Genomic DNA, 22528 nt, shown 5'->3' with positions numbered 1-22528 from the left:
ATGAGTGAAGATATTCAAAAGGTACAAACTTCCAGTTATAAGATGTATAAGTTCCAGGAATGTAGTGAATACCATGGTGACTATAGTTAACATTAGTATATTGTGTATTTGAAAGTTGCTAAGATAGTAGATCTTAAAAATTCTCATCAAGAGAAAAGAAAATCATAACTATGTGAGGTCATGGATGTTAATGAAACCTTTTGTGGTAATCATTTGTCAGTGTATATATATGTTAGATTATTATGTCATATACTTTAACTTATACAATGCTATGTCAATTATATCTCAGTAAAATATAGAAGGGGGAGGGAGAAACTTTTCCCTACCCAGAAAGCATAAAGACACTCCACTGTTACCTTTAAAAACTTGTGGTTGTGCCTTTCTCTAGGTCTTTCATTCACTTGAAGTAGGTTTTTGTGTACAGTGTGAGGGTTTAACTTACCTTGATTTTTTAAGTGTATGTGCTGCTGAAGCGAACACTAACTTACCATGATATATATGGATAATAACTTACCATTAATCGAGAAGCCCACTTTTTCCTCATTGATCTTCAGTATCTTTATATTTGATACAGCCTTCAGGTCACTATTTTGTAACATTCCTAGTCATCCCTCTTGTGCCTCCTCACTTCCTACCAGTCTCTATGTGGTTTCTATTTTCCATGCTTAGTTATCAGGGTTCTCTCCAGCTAGTCTTTAGTTGATTATTCAGGATGGTTTTTCGGTATTTTAGTTGTAATTCCACTTTGGACCTGGGAGCATGTCAGTGTAGCTTCCACTTCCTCTGCCACCATTTTTGAATTCTCTTGAAGTTTTTCTTTATGGAATTACTAGAGGCCTGGTGCACAAAATTCATGCATGGGTACAGTTCCTGAGATGTGGTGAGCGGGGTCGGATGCTGCGGGCTGGGGCATAGCGTGGGCCTCTGGGCCGCCCAGCGGTGCCGCATGGAAGCTGGGCGGGCAGCGTGCTCTCTCCCAGCCGGCCTCGCAGACCAGCTCCTGCACGAACCCACGGGGAGCCCAGCCGGACCTTGTGGTCCTGGTGGCTGCAACCTGGCTCACTTGAAAGAGGCCACACGGGTGCGTGGCAGGGTGGGTGCCCAGCATCTGAGCGCGGGGGCTTCCCTGGCATCCCAGAGAGGGTAGCAGGGGGAGTGAGAGCGAGCTTGGCGGACACTCCACATTCTCACCACACCTCCATCCCTATCACCTCCACCCCAGGTAGCCAGCGAGAGGTCGCAGTGCATCACCAGCACCTGCCATGTTCCGCACTTCCCTCTGGTAGTCAGTGCCCATCATAGTGAGCGGTTGAACTCCTGGTTGAAAGACCACCCGAAGGGACAATTTGCATATTAGGCTTTTATTATATAGGATTCCAGCAAATAAATGAACAGGGAATGATAGAACTGGAATATCACCATTTTCTAACCCCCCAGTGAATTAATCTAGGCATTGAGCATCTGTCACTGCTGTCATAGGTAAAGACAACTAAATTAGATGCTTTCTGGTGGAAATAGACCTAATAAATAGTTTTACCAAAAAAAAAAAAAAATGAACATGGATTTGATTAAATATTTTGTAAAGGTCCAGATAGTAAATAGTTTAACCTTTGGTGGCCAGATGGTTTCTGTCAAAACTACTCAAATCTGCCATTGTGTCAGGAAACCAGCCATTGGGAATACCTAAATGAGTAGGTGTAACTCTGTTTCAGTAAAACTTTACTTACAAAAACACGCAATGGACCAAGTTTTTTTTCCACTGCTCTGCATCTAACTACCAATTTACTGGAAATACAAACAACAGAAAAAAACTAAACTACACTGTGGGAATGCAAATATCTAAATCAAGACTGTGGGAAACTATAGGACAAATGATGGGAGTTCTTCAACAGGTTGCAAGGAAGAAAGAGATGGTGTGGGAATTTATAGTCTTTAAACTCTAGCAAAAACTATACATTTGTCTATGCAGTTTTCCTGCATTTGTTTATATTTGACATTAATAGTTTTAAAAGGGTGAAAGGATGGAAAATATCATTTAGCAAATGCTAACTAAACACACACACACACACACACACACACACACACACACACACACACACACATATACACTTTTGGTACCAAAAGTACTAGTAGAGACACGACATTTCATAAGAAGCTTTAAGAATTCTAAATCTGTATATACCCAGTGACATAGCTTCAAAAATATAAAGCAAAACTTGACAGATTAAAAGGAGAAATATATTCAGTCATAACAGGAAACTTTGAAGAAGTATATACAAACAGGCATAGATTGTTTCCATGAAAAATGTTTTAGTATTTGAAAGACTTTTAAAAATCTTCACCCAACATGCTTACAAATGATTGATTTTTAGAAGGTAAGGGAGAGAGAGAAAGAGAAACATCAGTTGGTTGCCTTCTGTATGTTTCCCTACCAAGGATCAAACCCACAACCTAGGTATGTGCCCTGACCGGGAATGAAAGCCACAACCTTTTGGTGTACAGGATGATGTTCCAACTAATTGAGCCACACTGGCAAGGGCTGAAAGCCTTTTTAATTATGTCATATTTTTACCTAGAAACTCACTGTATTTATTGGAAATATGTTTCAATCTTTCATTTTAATTGAGAGTATCATTTATCTAGTCTTTAAATTAAATTTGTGAGATAGCTATCTTCATACCAGATAATCTAATGGAAGTCTCTAAATTTTTTCATAATATTACATTAAAGTTACACTTAACTTTGAATATTAACTGATTACTATTGGACTTTTTTTTCTATTGGAAACAATAACTCAGAGTAATTGGAATAACTATAATCCCAATGAGCAAATAGACAAAGTTCAGTGAATTTTTACACCTGACTTAATTATCGTTTGCATATGAGTAGGTTTTGCTGGCAGAAGTTAACCTTTCTTCCTTTTTCAAACAGGGGTTCCGAAGGAAAATTAAATGACTGCCAGATAAAATTTGTAAATGAAATCTACAAGATCGAGAAACCTGGAGCCCATCCTCTATCATTGGCAGATGGAAAGTTTTTAAGTATGAACTTTTTTCTGGGCTTAGACTACATGTATTGTACGTGATTGGCATTTTAATTGGCCAGGGAATAACTTTTAAGGAAGTATAAAACTTAGCCCATACAATTTTATTTTCAGGATAGCAGTTTTAAGATCCATGGATTTCTTTCATGATAAAATTTGTTTTCAGAGAAATATTTTCTCTTCTTGGCATTTTATTGCCATTTTGTTTACTATAGGTTCTGTTCAAATAAAAATATAGGTTCTGTTCAAATAAAAATTCTTATTTCAGTAATTTTATGGCCATCCAAGATTAATTTACTAATGAGACCTATTTTTATACCAGTATAGCCTAAGAATAGTAGTGCTGACTGATCCTTGAATTTCTAGGAGGTAATAAATGAGATTTATATAATGATTAAAATGTATTCCTACCTCTTCATTCTACATATTTTACTGCTTAATATCATGCATCTAGTTGGTAACAGAGGTATGACTAGATTCTAGGTCTTTTCATTTATGATTCAATTGCTGTCTTTCCAAATAGATTACAGTGTCTCACTCTCTGTTAATTCTGGATTATTTTGTGGAGAGCAATCCATTGATTTTATGCCACATGTCAGTGTCTAATATATTCTGGAAAAGAACTGTTCAAGACGAAAGAGATCCTGTCTAACCTCTTCTTATCCCAATTATGCAAGATTGTAAGACAAAAACTTTAACAGATCAATAAATAGACTTTCATGTTACCTATCTAAGCTCTTCCAATTTTTTTTGTTGTTATTCCTCATCCAAGGATATTATTTTTCCATTGATTTTTAGAGAGAGTAGAAAGGAGGGGGAGAGAGGGAGAGAGAAACATCGATGTGAAAGAGACACAGCAGTTGGTTGCCTCCTGCGTGCGGCCCGACCAGGGCCAAGGATTGAGCTTGTAACCAATGTATGTGCCCTTGACTGGAATCAAACCTGGGACCCTCCTCAGTCTGTGGGCCTGTGCTCTATCCATTGAGCAAAACTGACTAGGGCAGCCCTTCTAATTTTTGAAGGCTGCAGTGCTAATAATATGTCTAGATTTGGCTTAAGAACCCAAAGCAGCGATTGCCAACCTTTCGGACCTCATGGTCCATCAGTGGTCCACGGACCACCGGTTGGCAATCGCTGCCTTAAAGCATACTCTGTATGACTATTTGTATGGTTATATCTTAAGAAAAAAGGTAACTTGATGAGTAAACCTACTTAATGTGACTTAGTTTTTCTCATTAAAACACAATGGAAAACCAAGATTGTCTAGGTTTTTCTCATGTCTGTTTTCTCCCACTCAGTATGTCCGTGTATATATATATATTTTTTGTTCTCTGTCTAATACTAATCACTTTATAGCTACAACTTTGCACTTGTGTGTAAAGAAACCATTTCAGAGCCACATCCAGACTTCCATTGATCAGATCACTCACACCCCAACCAAAACTCTAACCATGCCTTTTAGGTTTGTTGTATTTCATTACTTATGTGTTAAGCTACCTTAGTGAAAGTGAAACAAAAGTATTTTTATTGACAAGAACAGGCAGCTGTCAGTCAAAAAGTTAGCACTAAAATCAGTAGCCTTTCCTCTTTTTTTCTTCTATCCCCTTTCTCAAGTACTTTTCCCCATTTTCCTTATATTGTTAGATTAGTTCTGATATGGTAGATTTCCTTACAGATGTACATACTATATAAATTCAAGTAATATAGAACTCCCAGGAGGCAATCATGCTAACAGCATATGTCATTTCTAGACATCTTCCTCTATATAATTTATCTTTGTATATTTAAATAATTTTGTGTTATTTAAAAATTATTTCCTTTTTGAAATGTGGCTTCCTCTATATTAATAGTTCTTGTAAATTGACATAAAATCTATCCAACTGTTCCTCTTTTGATTGACATTTAATATTAACTTTTGGTATTATGAACATTACTGTAAGACTTTTTGGGTGTACCTATGTATATTTTAAAATTCTAAGGGAACACTTTGTCAAAAGGTGTTTGGATTTAGATAAGGAAGGGACAATAAATGGCACTTCTTAACTTGCCAGAGTTTTGAACCAATTGATAAGTTGGATAAAATCAACTGAGTTAGAAATGCTACTTATTCAACAAAGTATTGTATTTCCCTTGAAATTATAAGATATGGTGTCCTAGTGAGTTCACTGCATTGGTGCACATTTGGGAAACCATGAGTCTAGTCAGTTATAAATTTTTAAGACAGAAGTGCATTATCCTCATGATGGAGTGTAGTTAGATTTATTACTGACACATGCCTGGGCCCCGTCCCTGAAAATTTGATTCATAAATCTAAAATGGGACTCATGCACTTATTATTAAAGTCCCATACTCTGATTAATTCTTATGGTTCCTTTCTCGTCATTAAAAAAGCTGTGTGGTAATTTTATGGGTTTTTCTTTAGAAGATTCATAGATACAAAAATGATTTTAAGACTAGGCTTGCTGTATTGTGTTCTTATTAGGGAGAAATGAACCTGAATGTAACTTCTGTCGCGGAGACCCAGATAAAAACTGCCATAATTGCTCCTGTCGTGAATGTGGTGAAAAACAGGACCCAAGCATGCAGCTTCTTTGTGATGAATGTAACCTGGCCTATCATATTTACTGCCTGAACCCACCTTTGGATAAGGTCCCTGAAGAGGAATGGTATGATTATCAGGGTTTTCTTTTGTTGTTACCACGTTTAAAATTGAATGTGAAATAGATATTTGAACTGCCAAACATAGATTTCCAAGGATGCATAATGTTGCATTAAAGTATTTAATGTATTATGGCCTTAATACTTTTATTATTCAGTTATTACAACAGCTTCTGAACTGGTCTCTAGCTCCATATTTAATGCCTTCAGTCTCTGCTCCAATACAGAATCTATATTCTAAAGACACATGGCATTTCTAATCACTCTTAGCACACATACAATACTGATGTATTTCCTTTATAGCACTTAGCACTTTTCTGAAATTGATTCATTGTATGGACTAGTTTTCCTTAACTACTATGTATAGACACTTGGATCACAAACATTGCTCTTACTCATCAAAATAGTGCCTGGCATTAGGTTCTGAACAAACCTGATGAAGGAATGGATTCCAGGGGTGACTTTAGGATCATATAATTAGAAAATTGTCTTAGATTACACTATGGAATATATCCACATTGATATTGAGATCCTTCACTTCATCTGGACCTCCTTAACCTTACATCTTTTCTACTTCTCTAAATCACGTTTGGATATTTAATCTCTGAACTTATTTTCTCATCAGACAGATAATACCTGCCTCAACCATAAGATCCTTGATAAAATTATCATTATAAAGGTTAGCACAACAGGTAATATACATTCTTAAATTGATTTTTGGAAGCTTTCTTGATTTCCTAATTAGGAGGGATTTCACTTAATAGTATTTATTGCCTTATTATACATAATTTTGCCTTGAATTTGTGTCTGTATCTCACAGCCTAACTTTGCTCTATAGATAATTATGAAATGGAAAGTATAGACAAATTTAAAATTAATGGGAATGGCCAGGCGATCTTTTACTAACGGCCCCGTACATGACATTCATGCATTGGGGCGGGAGGTCCCTCAGCCCTGCCTGGGCCCTCTCACAGTCCGGGACCCCTTGCTCCTTACTACCCACCTGCAGCACAGGTGGGAGAGGCTCCCGCGGCATTCCCGTTTGAGAGCATACTGACCTCCAGGGGGCAGCTCATGAGTTGAGTGTCTGCCCCCTGGTGGTCAGTGCACATCATAATGACCAGTCATTCTGCCGTTTGGTCGATTTGCATATTGGCCTTTTATTATATAGGATTCCATTCCTTGGTGACACAGAATAGCCCATTTCATGCTATAGACATACTTTGCTTTTTAGAAATGATTTAAGATGGCTTATAATGATATGTAGGCATACAGTAGGTCCTCAGGTTATGTCGGAGATCCGTTCCTATGGCATGATGTAACACGATTTTTGCCGTAAGTCGGAACCCACCTACATAGCACCTACGTCACTCACATGGAGCACATATACAGCAATAATGAAGTGAAACAGTGAAAAAAATTTAAAAGAAAGTTAACAAATCCTGACCTTTACTTGTGGTAAATAAATAATAAACATAAAGCACATATGTACATACATCAAAATGACGGAATTTTTTTTAATAAATAAATGGGAGATGGTGACATAACCACAAAATGACGTACGTCGAGTTTGATGTAACCCTGTACTTTATTTTGTTGTGCTTCACAGATGTCTTTTACACATTGAAGGCAAGACACTGCCAGAAAACATTATAACTTGATTTATTGCAATACTCACTTTATTGCAGTGGTCTGCCTGTAAAGGTTACAGCAGCATGACCAACTACAAATAAGCTAAAGGACAAACAAGTACAAAGAATTAAAATTGAACTGGGGCTAAGGCTAATATAAACATCCTTAAATACTTGTTATAATAGACTATACATTTTTTGCTTGAGAATTCTAATAACCAATTTAGATGGGAGATGTATGGGTTGCATACATAGTTCAATGTTCAGTCTAGAATCATCTATTATGTGAATAATTTCCATTCTCAGGGTTAGTGATAAGATGATTCCATTTGAATTGGACAGCTGTGTCTGGCTTTTGAATTAAATTTGAGAATTTATGATATTAAAATATTTTATATTCTTTAAGAGAGTGACAACTTTTGTTTTGTTGTTGTTTTGACCAGCCTAAACCATGTAAATATTTTGAAAACTTTAATACTTAAGTGCCAGCTGAAGCTCTATAGTATACACTGATTATAATATCTTAAAACTCATTCTACCCTACAAAGGCCATTATTTTGTTAATAGAGGCCTGCTGCATGGATTCGTGCATGGGTGGGGTCCCTCAGCCTGGCCTGCGCCCTCTCGCAGTCCAGGGATTGGGCCAAAACCCAGCAGTCCAACATCCTCCCGAGGGATGTAGCAGTGCCAAAGTGGCAGATGGCCGGGGATGACCCCAGCCAGGGCCGGGCGCAGCTCCGCTGCCACTCATCCCAGCCCTGCTGCACCTGCTGCTGCTGCCGCCTGGTAGCACTGCCACGGAGATGGGAGAGGCTCCCACTGCCACAGCTGCGCTCACCAGCCATGAGCCCAACTTCTGGCTGAGCAGCGCACCCACTGTGGGAGCACACTGACCACCAGGGGGCAGCTCCTGCATTGAGCATCTGCCCCCTGGTGGTCAGTGTGCATTATAGTGACCAGTCATTTGGTCATAATGGCCACTTAGGCTTTTATATATATAGATTGGTTTTAATACGGTATTACCAGAATTCATTCTCTCTCTCTCTCTCTCTCTTTTTTTTTTTTTAGGTATTGTCCTTCCTGTAAAACTGATTCCAGTGAAGTTGTAAAGGCTGGTGAAAAACTTAAGATGAGTAAAAAGAAAGCAAAGATGCCATCAGCTAGTACCGGAAGCCGGAGAGACTGGGGCAGGGTAAAGACAAAAGTCTCCCTTTTTTTCCCTAGTTATAATATTTATAATAACTATAATGCAAGTTATAATAACAGTAATAGTAATGGTATAAATGGTACTCTATCAGAAATATTAACAAATATGTTGTTTAATGATATTAATTGTTAATTTATAAATTATTACTAGGGCCCCCGTGCACAATCGGGGCCGGGAGGGACTGCGGGAGGGCTCCGGGGTGTGTCTGTCCCATCTCGCCCAGTCCCCAGCAGCAAGCTGTACCCCAGCAGCAAGCTAACCTACTGGTTGGAGTATCTGCCCCCTGGTGGTCAGTGCGTGTCATAGCGACTGGTTGAACGAACAGTAGGACACTTAGCATCTTAGGCTTTTATTATATAGGACTAGAGGCCCAGTACACAAAAATTTGTGCACTCGGGGGGGCGGGTGTCCCTCAGCCTGGCCTGTGCCCTCTCGCAGTTTGGGACCCCTCGAGGGATGACCACCTGCTGGCTTAGGCCTCTCCCCGGGGGGCGGGGGGGATTGGACCTAAGCTGGCAATCAGACATCCCTCTGGCAGCCCAGCAGCCCTCGGGGGATGTCCACTTGCCAGCGGGGAGCAGACCTAAGCTGCAGTCAGACATCCTTAGCGCTGCTGAGGAAGCAGGAGAGGCTCCCACCTCCACCACTGTACTGGCAGCCATCAGCCTGGCTTGTGGCTGAGCAGAGCTCCCACCTGTGAGAGCGCCCTGACCACCAGAGGGCAGCTCCTGCATTGAGCGTCTGCCCCCTGGTGGTCAGTGTGTGTCATAGTGACCAGTCATTCCCAGTCTTTCTGCTGTTAGGGTCAGTTTGTATATTACCCTTTTATTATATAGGATAGAGGCCTGGTGCATGGATGGGGGCTAGCTGGTTTGCCCTAAAGGGTGTCCCGGATCAGGGTGGGGGTCCCACTTGGGTGCCTGGCCAGCCTGGGTGAGGGGCTGATGGGTGTTTTCAGGCTGCCTGCACCCCCTTTAGGGTAGGGGTGCCTGGCTAGCCTGGATGAGGGACTGATGGCTGTTTTCAGGCTGCCTGTACCCCCTTCAAGGTGGGGGTCCCCACTGGGGTGCCTGGTCAGCCTGGATGAGGGGCTAAGGGTTTTCATGCTGGCCAAGCCTGCTGGCGACTGAAGCTCCCAGCCTCTCCTTTTATTCTTTTTTTTTTAATTCTGGGATTTATTTACCTTCTATAATTGAAATTTTGTTGCCGCTCCAGCTCCGAGGCCACGGCCTGCTGAAAGCAGGTATCTGGGGTTTGTTTAGCTTCTATAATTACAACTTTGTAGCTTAGAGTGGAGCTCAGAGCCGGGCCACAGTAGGGAGGAAGCTTGGCTTCCTCCATCACTGGAGCAAGCAAGCCTCCTGCTCGCTTCAGCTGCGTGGCTGCCGGCCACCATCTTTGTTGGGGGTTAATTTGCATATCTCACTGATTAGCCAATGGGAAGCTTAGTGGAGGTACAGTTAATTTCAATCTTTGTCTATTATTAGATAGAATAATTGTCCATTGAACTTAATATGAATTGTTTTATATTGTTAATCATATAGTTGGGTTTATATTCACAGGTATGGGATTTAAGGGCTTTAAGATTTGACATAACTGATTTCTCAAATGGCTGTCCTGTGACTTGTAGGGAATGGCCTGTGTTGGTCGCACTAAAGAATGTACCATTGTTCCTTCTAATCATTATGGACCTATTCCTGGGATTCCAGTTGGATCGACTTGGAGATTTAGAGTTCAGGTATTTTTAAAATTGGCTTAGTGGAAAGGGTAAAATTGGATATAGTTCAAATTGTGAAAACTATCATTGCCTGTTGATTATAAATAGACTAACCTATGTAGTAACACATGGTATTCAGTTGTTAGAATGCAAGATTTTCTGTTATAATGGGTAGGCTCTTCCCCATAGTTTAACAAACAGAGAAACATGCATCATGAAATTAGCCTAATTTTATCATTTCAGCCTTTTCATCATTTAATTTTACTCTTCTGTTATGTGATGTTAGTTAGCATTATTGGTAAGCTTTCTAAAGAAATTTTCTTATCCTCTTGAATGATTGTTAAGGTATTGGTCAGAGGAACTGCCATAAATTCAGGATAAAATTACTTACCTTTTCCCCTTAAAGAAGGCTCTGTTGAATTTATTATTGATTTATTGTTTAGAAATTTAATTTTATCATTACAGAAAATTTAAGTTTCCAATTAGAGGATATTAAACTTTAAATAAGCGTAGAGTGGTTTTGTGTGTGTGTGTGTGTGTGTGTGTGTGTGTGTGTGTGTGTGTATTGATTTGAGAGAGAGATTTGAGATTTGTTGTTATACATTCATTGGTTGAATTTTGTTTGTACCCTGCCTGGGGGTTGAACCCACAACTTTGGCGTATTGAGAAGATGTTCTAGCCAACTGAGGGTCCCAGCCAGGATCTACAGTGGTAACATTTTAAAATTAAAATAGTGTGATACATATACATAGCTTGAAAAGTTACATACTAGTACATGGCATATTTTAAAAACCCACCCTTTGTTTGTTCCCATTTCCTATTTGTCATAGGCAACCACTTTAACATTTTAGTTGTTTTCTTCTGGATTTACTACCTTATTTCTAAATAATGTGTTTAAACTGCTTTTGTCTTCATATATTATTAGTTTTATTAACTTCTATAGAAATGAATAGTTAAACACACTTTATCTTCCCATCCTTGCAGTGGTTTAAATAATTTTGGTTAAATCAGTATTCAAGGTTTATATTATTATGACTTTGGATATGTAAATACAGTAAAAATATTATAAATAAATACAGTATCATAAAATATAAATACAATAGAAACACTATTTTTTTTTATTGATTTTTTTTTTTTTACAGAGAGGAAGGGAGAGGGATAGAGAGTTAGAAACATCAATGAGAAACAGTGATCAGCTGCCTCCTGCACACCCCCTACTGGGGATGTGCCTGCAACCAAGGTACATGCCCTTGACTGGAATCGAACCCGGGACCCTTCAGGCCGCAGGCCGACGCTCTATCCACTGAGCCAAATCGGTTAGGGCTATTTTAATTTTTTTAAAATATATTGCAATTGATTTCAGAGAGGAAGGGAGAGGAAGAGAGAGAGAGAGAAACATCAATGATGAGAGAGAATCATTGATTGGCTGCCTCCTGCGCATTCTCTACTGGGGATCGAGCTGCAACCTGGGCATGTGCCCTTGACCGGAATCAAACCCAGAACCCTTGAGTCCACAGGCCAATGCTCTATCCACTGAGCCAAACTGGCCAGGGCTGTATTTTTAATTGTCTTTTATTTTGCCTTGATTTTGTGTGTGTGTACCTGTCACTAATTCATTTCCGAATTCTAAAAGCCCCATTAATAAGGTCTAAGACAGGGGTGGGCAAACTTTTTGACTCGAGGGCCACAATGGGTTCTTAAACTGGACCGGAGGGCCGGAACAAAAGCATGGATGGAGTGTTTGTGTGAACTAATATAAATTCAAAGTAAACATCATTACATAAAAGGATACGGTCTTTTTTTTTTTTTTTTTTTTTAGTTTTATTCATTTCAAACGGGCCGGATCTGGCCCGCGGGCCATAGTTTGCCCACGGCTGGTCTAAGATGATTTTGAGGTTGTTGGTCTGAGCAACTAAAAGGATGAATTTGCCATTTAGGAAATTGGGGAAGATTCAGAATAGATGTATTTTCTTCAGGGTTGGTGAGGTTGGGAATCAGGTGGTCCTATCTTCTGAAGTACCTGGTATTTCCAAGGACTAAATCCAAGTTCTGTTGCCCATACCAGCTTCTCATGGCTGGTATGTGCATCTTTCCCTAGCCCAGTATTCAGGCATGGATTTTAGCTCCTTTTCCTCTGCTAAGAACAATTGTATGTTAAGCAGATGAATTATAGTGCTTCTCTGAGGGAGTTTGAAATACACAAAGACGTGACTCGGTTTAGTGAGACAGATGTGAATGTAAATGGAAAAAAATAGTAGGCTTTTGAAGAAGTAGAATAGCATGAGTAAACTAAGAAAATGGGTAGCATGTTTGAATAACATTGAGTAGTTTTGGTTCAAACACAGAGGCTCCATGAAGGAGAAGCTGGAGATAAGGAGATAGGATTCAGATTGAGAGAGGACAATGTGTAATGCTTAACTTGGGCTCTATAGACTATCAGACCATTTAATATATTTTAAGCAACTGAAAATTAAAAGCAGGTTTCTTCTTAAAAGGATCATTCTGTTTGTGGTGGGTAGAATGGGTTTGAAGGAACAAAACTGGAGGCCGTGAAACAGGGTCTAGTTTAAGCATTAACGACTCAAACTAATATAACTATGAAAGGAGAAAAAGATTTGGGAGATCAAATCAGCAGTATTTGTGACCAAATAAATGGGTTTGAACAATAATGGAGAAGATTGAGGCTAAAATGACCTCTGCCTTTCTGACATGGCTAGGGAACAGTGGCATAATCAAAAATGAAAAATAAGGGAAGAGATCTGTAGCACTGATAGAAAGTTCTTGTTTACCCGAGTTGAGCTATTATTAGCAATAGACAAAAAAAGATTACTTAATGATTATTTTGAAACTCAGAATTCTAAGCTTGAGCACTTTTAGGAATCATTGAGCAAAAAGTAGAACTCTGGGTGACAATGCAGTTCTTAATTGGAGGCTTTTTGGATCAAAAGGTATATGTGAAAGCATTTTGTAAATGTAACAGTTAATTAACTGTTCAAAGGTATTTTGAGACTCTGTTTATTTTATAGGTGAGTGAAGCAGGTGTACATAGGCCCCATGTTGGTGGAATTCATGGTCGAAGTAATGATGGAGCTTATTCTCTTGTCCTGGCTGGTGGATTTGCAGATGAAGTAGTAAGTCATGATACAACCTTGTACTTTATTTGGAATCTGTTTTGATCATTCAGTAAAATACAGAAGTTATGTCTAGAGTATATCAAATCCTACCTCTTTTTAATGTAATATTTATGTTGAAGTTTTATACAGGTTACAAGGTAAATCAATTTACACTATTTAATCTTTGTATTGTTTTGATATATAATCAGTTACCATATATAGTTAACTGGTTATTGCAGTGAAAATACATTCCCTGTAGATCTCATTTTTTAAATTAAACTTGTAATTTTGGGATAACTGTAGATTGACATATAGCATTAGAAATAGTATAAATATCTTTGTGCTCTTTACCCATTTTCCCTCAATGGCACATTTTACAAAATTATAAAACAATGTCACAGCCAGGATATTGGCATGATACATTCAGAATACAACATTATTTTCCTTACCACAAGTATCCTTCTTGTTGCCCTTTTATAGACACACATACTAGATCTGTTCCCCCAAACCCTGATATCCACTAATCTGTTCTTCATTTCTAAAATTTGTTCACTTCAAAAATCTTTATAAGTGGAATCATGTAGTATGTAACCTTTGGAAATGGCTTTTTTTTGCTCAGCATAATTCTCAAACTATGGCATGTATCAATAGTTCATTCTTTTTATTGCTGAGTAGTAGTCCATGATACAGGTGTACCACAGTTTGTTTAACCATTCACCTCTAGAAGAGCATCTGGGTTATTTATTATGAATAAAACTCTAACATTTGTGTACGGTTTTTGTTGTTGTTTTGCTGATTAAGTCTCCAGTTCTCTGGGATAAATGCTCAGAAGTACAGTTGCTGGGTTGTATGGTAGTTGACATGCATATTTTGAAGTTATATCTTTAAGTATTTTTTAGAAATATAAAGAACGTTATATAGCTTATTAAAATCAGCACTTAGTTTTTTGTGTTTTTTTTTTAAGACTCTGTAAGAAAACAAACCAACTAAAGTGGAATCTCTTCAACATATGTTTTTAGCAATTAATAAGTTTTTTTGATCTGGGCTCTGACCTTTGTGTGTGAGACCTTGGTCAAATTATTTAACTCCACTAAAAGTATTGATTTTTGAATGAAGTAATTTATGTAGTCCTGGGCATATAATAAGGATGCAGACAGTTCTGTGATTTGGATCAGAGCTTATCTTAAATATATGAAACATATAAACCTGTAATTGTAAAACTAAAAATGAGTACCCAGTTAAAGTTAGATGGGTGTTATCACTTCCTGTTTTCCCATGTTTTTAATACATTTACTAGTTAAACATTAAACATTTGTGGAGAAAAAGTGCTAAAGAAGTGTCTTATGCCATTGATTCTAAGTTTATTAAATAATGCAAAGAATAATTTATTTAGGCTTAGAGATTGCCAACTAAGATGTCTCTGGAGATGTTATATTTTGTAAGCATTTCCAATCTTTTGATCTTTTATTGTAGGCAAATCATATCTACAGAAGTAATAAATACATAAATATCCTCCTGTATAATAAAAGGCTAATATGCAAATCGACTGAACAGCAGAATAGCCAGTCTCAATGACATGCACTGACCACCAGGGTGCAGATGCTCAATGCAGGAGCTACCCCCTGGTGGTCAGTGCGCTCCCACAGGGGGAGCACCGCTCACGGCTGGTGAGCACAGTGGCAGTGGCAGGAGCCTCTCCCACCTCTGCGGCAGCACTAAGGATGTCTGACTGACGGCTTAGGCCCGTGGGGAGTGGGCCTAAACCAGCAGTTGGACATCCTCTAAGGGCTCCTGGACTGTGAGGGGGCGCAGGCCAGGCTGGGACACACACACACACACACACACACACACACACACACACACTGCACAAATTGCATGCACTGGGCCTCTAGTATAATAAATAATAAATACATAATAAATGTGTTGTGGAGAATTTTTTAAATGGTACTCCAAGCTAACATTGATAAGTTTATTTTAACAACACTAAGTTAAATGAAATAATATTCCCAACCAATAAGAGCTAATTTTGTAACATTCTATAGATTATTTGATTTTTTTATTTATTTATATATATATAATGAGAATCGCCCTGTTTGGAGGTGTGTAACTTTAAAAAGAGATTTTTAGATTAAGTATATACTTAAAAGTATACTATACATAAGATTGCATTTGAATTGGGACTTATTTTGGTAGATACCTTAGGAGACCATGTCAATTTACAACATCCTAACCAGTGTTCTGACTTTGAAATGAGAATTGATGAAATTATACTTGGGTTTAGGTGTCCTAATGATGAAGAAATCTTCTTCTACAGGACCGAGGTGATGAATTCACATACACTGGGAGTGGTGGTAAAAACCTGGCTGGTAATAAAAGAATTGGTTCACCATCGGCTGATCAGACATTAACAAACATGAACAGGTACTCTTTAGAGTTTGTAAAGACTGTTTAGAATATGGGCTTTGTATAAATGTTTGATTATAGGACTATAATTTATAACTTAGACTGTAGTGGAGAATCGTACATTGAAAGTTAAAGATCTAAAATTAAAATCCCATTACCTAATTATATAATTGTTCTCAAATCCTAACTTATTTCTTCAAATTATTATTTTTAAAATGACATATTTTCCAATTTTAATAGCTGTACTTTGCATTTGAAAACATGTTGAATCCTTTGAAAGAAAGAAGCCTATATAACTTAAGTAAAATCGAGGACAAGGTGGCTTATCTACTACCCCACAGGTCAGAGTTGTTTTCTACTGAACACAGATTTATCTTTCTTTTTTTTTAAGCTTCTTAAGTTAATTTTTAGAGAGGGAGAGACAGAAACATCAATGCCTTCTGCATGCCCCCTACCTGGGATCGAGCCCACAGCCCTTTGGTGCATGAGTCAACACCCAACCAACTGAGCCACACTGGCCAGGGCCACAGATTTTTTTTTTTTTAAATATATTTTATTGATTTTTTTACAGAGAGGAAGGGTGAGGGATAGAGATTTAGAAACATCAATGAGAGAGAAACATCGATCAGCTGCCTCCTTCACACTCCCTGCTAGGGATGTGCCCGCAACCCAGGTACATGCCCTTGACCGGAATCGAACCTGGGACCCTTCAGTCGCAGGCCAACACCCCAACACACACATTTAAAGTGACAAAGTTCTTTTTAGAAGAGACACTAATGTGGGACAGGGAGCCATACTTACGCACTTAAGTAACACATCATATAGCTTAATCAGAATTACACTCGGTGTTTTTAGGATTTATAATAAGATTCTTTAAATATTAGGAGAATGTTTATTTAGTGACAAAAGTGATCTTTTTAAACTAAATGCTTGTAAGGTATTACAAAAAAGCCACCTTATGTTGTCCTTGATTTTATAGAAATACTAATGACATTCTAGCTTCCATGGGAACAGAAAATGTATAACTTCAAAATGTTTTCTTTCATAAGTGCATGCTAATATGAGTAATAATAAATTTAGTAACCCAAACCATGATACAGCAACAGCTACATTATAACTTGTCATGCTGATAATTTGTCATCATTTCATAAAGTTTAAATTTTTCATATTATATTAATAAGGGTATTTTGTGGGTTGTTAAGTAAAAGTGAGTATTTTTCACTTTCTTGAGTCTAAATCACTCGGTTTTATATAGTATACCCATAATTTCTGATTACTGTGTGCAGTAAAGAATATACCAGTATGATTTCAAGACTTTGTTGCATACCAGGTTATATAGATTCTATTTTCATGTCTTCCTTCTATATTATTTCTGGCAGTAGGATTATTTTACTGAACCAGCAGAGGAGACAGATCAGATTTGCTGGTGAAACATTCCTGAGGCAGGAATCCAGTCCCTAGCTAGTCTTCTAGCAATATAGCAGCTCTTTAGGGGGAGTGATCTTAAAAGTAGTTAGATTTGATGTGTTTTTGTCAATGAAAATTTATCTCAAATTTGAAAAAGGCTATTCCAGGTTGTCAGATCTGAAAATTATATTTTTCCCTGTAATGATAGATTATTTTGTTTGAATGAGATTTCTTTCATAGCTACCTGCACTTGAAATGTACACAGTAGATTCTTTTAAGCTTTTGAAGAATCTAATAAGTATACCCTCTTTACCATGTTTATAATCTTGTTACCAAATGATTGACAAGTAGTAAAAATGTTTTTAAAGGAAGGTAGTGAAAATGAAATATTAGCTCAAAACACTTTAGGATTGATATATCATAGGAACTCTACTATCCATTCAGTTAATTTATACATTAAGCTCTGAATACGCCTTGTGATTCATTGTAAAGACCTCTTAGGCAAAGGTACCTGTATGTTTTGTGAGCATGAAAACTAGGTAAAAGGCCCTTAGCTCTGACCTACAGTATACTCTTTCCTGACTAGTATATAGTCCAATTCATTTTTGTTTCTCTGCTAAGAGGTAGTTTGATACCTGCTTTTCAGAAGTTTGTTCCTATTTCTTCTAAACTCTTGCTCTTTATGAAACTGAAAGGATAGGGATAGCAAGGTAACCAGGCCATCCTTTGTCAGGTTAGTTAGAGACAACCAATTGAGCTGTGGATAGAGTAATGGAAGAGCCTTGTTTTAGCTAGTTTCATCGTCTTGGACTCTTTTCAATAACTTGAACAGCCTGGCACTTAAGTGAAGCTAGAAGTGAATTAATGCCAGCTAGTGGTGGCAGTCATTATGACTCAAGGAACCTGTGAGCACCAAAGCATTGCACTCATTAACATGAAGATAGTAGTTATCTTTATGTTAGCTCTTTAAGAAGATGAAGTATGTATTGAGATAGATAGTCCATAAAGATGTAATACTATACCTAGAGTCGTTGCCTGTTTTTTCCTCTACCTCCCAGAGGAAATGTATCTCCCTTTAAGATAAAAAAGATAATAAGCTTTAACTCTTTGGCCATATCTATAAAAGTGGTTTTTGTTTGTTTAAGAAACACTTTCTTAAGTTCATTTACTTTAACAATATAACTATGATCAAGATACTGTTTTAGTTTTTTTATTCAAGATATATTTTAGTAGAAAAAAACAAAGAGGACATCTGTAATACTTTCAACAATAAAGATACATTTTTTTAAAAATGCTATTTTAGTAGATTGTCATTTAGTCTTCAGACCTATTTTTTGAGCCTGCATAAAGAGAACTGTACCCTGAACATGTATTTTGTATCACCAGATTGTATGTGTATGTATTTTTTTAATACAGTGGGGCCTTGACTTAGGAGTGTCACAACTAACGAGTTTTTCGAGATACGAGCCGTCTCTCGGCCGATGTTTTGCAAGCTAAAATTCGGGTTACGGGCCAGCTTCAGATACCCCACCTCTAGTTGGCGCAGCGAACGCCACAACATCAGCCAAAAACACGTGTCTCACTTGTTCACTTTTTGATTTGACATACGAGTAATTTGAGTTATGAGCTTTGTCATGGAATGAATTAAACTCGTAAGTCAAGGCCCCACTGTATATAAAAATATATATATATATTTATATATGTATATTTATACATATATATTTTACATACTGATTTCAGAGAGGAATGGGGAAGGAGAGAGATATAGAAACATTAATGATGAGAGAGAACCCACAGCCTGGGCCTGGGCCTCACCTGGGAATTGAACCATGTGTGACCTGGTTTATAAGTTGACTCTCTACCACTGAGCCACGCCAGTCAGGCTATGTGTATGTATTTTTGACCTGATATGTTCTCAGTGGTTTCTTTTCACCTAAGTTAGAAAGTAGGTGCCTTAGAGAAAAAAAAATACTAATTTTACATAGATTCTAGTTTGGTCTTTTTTTGGCAGGACTAAGTTCTCCCAAGAAAGATTAACATTTAGTAACCTTACTGAATAATTATTACCGAGTACGCATACTTAGGAAGCTTTAGCTAAATCAGGTGCTGCTTCCAGCTTAGTGTTCCTGCTTGTTCATTTGTCATCAGTAAAATGCACTGATCTTGAGCAGCCAGACGTCTTTATTATCATGAGTTAGCACAGACATTTGAATGCTTCAGTTTTATTTAAACGTATCTTTTTACTGGAGGTTTTTAAAGGATATTTCGTATTGAACTTGTTCTTAATATTTTCTAAACTTTAAGGAATCTTTGTTGTCTGGAAAGTGGAGCTAGAGAGGTCATTTGTACCTTGCTGACAAATGTATTTTTCTGGGTTTCTTTCTACATTATTTCAGCGATTTACTTCACTCCCATATCAAAAATAACTATTACAACAATCACTTGCTTTAGTTTTCCAACTTTTCCCTTCCCTCAACAAACGTTATTTAAAGAAAATTCCATGTATTTCTAGTTGTTTTCTATTATACGTGGCACAGATGTTATTACTTTCAGAAGAACCCTACAGGCTATCTGAGAACCAATCCCCTGGCTTGGGGATGACATCAGAAAACTGATTTGTCTTCTCTGCTGGTGGGGGAAAGCATAATCCTATTATCTGGAATAATATGGAAAGAATCATAGAATCTTAACCATCAGGTAAGGCATAATTCACCTTTTAATTGAGCTACTGATGTGATTATATACTTGGAGAAAGATTACTTGGTATAAAGACTTTGCTTTATTTTTTAGGGCATTGGCCCTAAACTGTGATGCTCCATTGGATGATAAAGTTGGAGCAGAATCTCGGAATTGGAGAGCTGGTAAGCCAGTCAGAGTGATACGCAGTTTTAAAGGGAGGAAGATCAGCAAATATGCTCCTGAAGAAGGCAACAGATATGATGGCATTTATAAGGTGCTCTATCTGGCATGACCTCTTGTTAGTCATTCTTCCTGGGCTTTTAGGACAGAGTTACCACAGGGAACTACTCTACTGTGGGTGGGCTGGAGGAAACAGTAGACTATCTTAGTTGGTATTTCTACTTTTTCTGGATATATAGCAGATACACAAAGTGACCTTAATTTTGATACTTTTCTTTTAAGACTAATTTCAAGACCATAAGGGCAGAGTTATATTTGGGGTTAAGCTTTTTATAAGTATATTCTCTATGATAAAACCACTTAAATAACTTGGCCATTGTAGATCTTGATTCTTATGTAGCTCTCAGAATGAGTTTAATTGTAATCGATTTTCAAGCAGCACAGTATAATTTCTAAATAGGTTGTATTCTTTGTTTAAACAATAGAGGCATTTACTGTCACCATTTCTATTTACCATTATGCAAAATTCTATTAATGAGCATAATCTTGTTAGTATTTCAAATTTATAGCAATCTATACTTATATAGGAACTATCTTAATAAGAAATAAGGTCAAAATAATAATTTGAATATTTATTTGCTACTACAGCAAAAGAAGTACCTTTTGAAGTTGCATTTAGTTTTGGCTAGTTTAAATCACTAATAGGATGACAATATGAATAAGTTTACACTTTAAATCTCAAACTAGTACTGAAATATTATGATTTAGGTGGTGAAATACTGGCCAGAGAAATCAACAAGCCATGGATTCTTGGTTTGGCGTTATCTTTTAAGAAGAGATGATGATGAACCTGCTCCTTGGACCTCAGAAGGAATAGAACGGTCAAGGAGATTATGCCTACGTTTACAGGTTAGGTTACATTTGTCTAGGCTACTTGTATAGTCATAAAAATGTACACCTCTACTATAGACATACCTTAACACTGGATATAACCCACAGCATTTGATCAGTGTGGATGGTAAGGTGTAAGAATGAGATCATGCAAGTATACAGAAGGAAAAGCAGTAAAAGGTAGCATCCTAGATTCAAACTGCCCTCAGACCAAGAACTGTGCTTGGGAAAAGTTGGGCTGGTCAATGAAAAGTAAAGTATTTCCAATTCAAAATGGAATTGACTTGAAGTATGAGGGAAAGGGATACGTAAACTTTAAGTATAGGAAGTCTTGAGAAGGGATGTGTATCCTAGATGGCACAGGGGTGTGTCTGGTAAGGGAAAGGGGGAGGTGGCTTGTTAGAGTGGTCTGCTTCCTACCCTTCTCACTTTTCCTCACCCCTTTTCTCTCTTCCCCCTCAAAGCTGCTTCCCTGCCCTGTCACCACCTTTAGTGTTATGTCTTTTTTTCCCCTTTGCCCATGTCAGCTGTTAACTCATATAAGACTTCGTTGATTTTGTGTGCATAGTGGATGATATGGCTACATTCCCCCTGCACTGCCTAGACTTTGTCCCTGACACTGACTTCAGAGCATGGTTTGAGTTCATCCGCCATCATTCCCCATTGTTGTGCTTTCCGTAAAGACTACCAGCTTTATCATTTTCCCTGGCTCTGCCCACACTGCATGTGTAGGGGCTGAACTATGGGCAAGTGTCTGACCACCCAGGCAGGTGAGTGTGTGTCTTTTAGTGCAAGTCTATCTGTTTTTGTTTTTAAAATCATAGAATTGATTATTTAAGTGAGACTCATCAGCTGCTAAAATAATTGCCAATATACAGTTGACCCTTGAACAATATAAGGGTTAGGGGCATCAACCCCTGCTCAGTCAAAAAGCCATGTATAACATTTGATTCCACAAAAACTTAAGTAATAATAACCTACTGTTGACCAGAAGCCTTACTGGAATTGACTTGAAGTATGAGGGAATTGACTTGAAGCCTTACCGATAACATAGGCCAGTGATCGGCAAACCGCGGCTTGCGAGCCACATGCAGCTCTTTGGCCCCTTGAGTGTGGCTCTTCGACAAAATACCATGTGCGGGCACGCATGTACAGGGAACATTGTGGAGTGAAAGAAGATGTAGTGTTGAGGATTGAGAAAGGTATGTTGAGGTGGTTTGGACACATGGAGACGATGAATGAATGGAGATAGACGAAATAAGTATACAAGACGAGTGTGGATGGGAGAGTTGGAAGGGGTCGACCTCAGCGAACGTACCTCAGTCAGATAGAGGACGTTTTTAGCAAAGACCAGCTTAGGAGTACCCTAATTAAGTTAGTAACAATGTGCCTACCTATATAGTTTAAGTTTAAAAAATTTGGCTCGCAAAAGAAATTTCAATCGTTGTACTGTTGATATTTGGCTCTGTTGACTTATGAGTTTGCCGACCACTGACATAGACTATTAGCACATATTTTATTTGTTATAGGTATTATCTATAATAATAAAAGCATAATATGCTAATTAGACTGGGCAGCCAAACAGCCGAACGACCATCC

General features: G+C 37.9%; 1 protein-coding gene across 7 annotated transcripts in view; it reads left to right on the top strand.

Annotated features, from left to right (window-relative positions):
- UHRF2 (ubiquitin like with PHD and ring finger domains 2) overlaps positions 1-22528 on the top strand; it is a 64274-nt gene that overhangs the window by 33397 nt on the left and 8349 nt on the right. For 4 of the 7 annotated variants that reach the window (XR_009447595.1, XR_009447594.1, XM_059656709.1 and 1 more), the window contains exons 5-12: positions 2932-3041; positions 5526-5709; positions 8401-8524; positions 10170-10277; positions 13283-13387; positions 15684-15790; positions 19970-20132; positions 20807-20947. Coding sequence is in view for 4 of the 7 variants with exons in the window: in XM_059656709.1 (XP_059512692.1) it covers positions 2932-3041; positions 5526-5709; positions 8401-8524; positions 10170-10277; positions 13283-13387; positions 15684-15790; positions 19970-20132; positions 20807-20947 (1042 nt within the window). In the remaining 3 variants the exon portion in view is untranslated. Of the gene's footprint in view, positions 1-2931; positions 3042-5525; positions 5710-8400; positions 8525-10169; positions 10278-13282; positions 13388-15683; positions 15791-19969; positions 20133-20806; positions 20948-21497; positions 21700-22528 lie in introns of all 7 variants that reach the window. The other 3 variants (XR_009447596.1, XM_059656711.1, XM_059656712.1) reach the window with 3 other exon arrangements.

This window comes from Myotis daubentonii, chromosome 11 (assembly GCF_963259705.1).
Source record: "Myotis daubentonii chromosome 11, mMyoDau2.1, whole genome shotgun sequence".
In the NCBI taxonomy this organism is placed as follows: domain Eukaryota; kingdom Metazoa; phylum Chordata; class Mammalia; order Chiroptera; family Vespertilionidae; genus Myotis; species Myotis daubentonii.
Note: the sequence above shows the minus strand (reverse complement) of the source record. Positions and strands in the feature narration are given on the sequence as shown.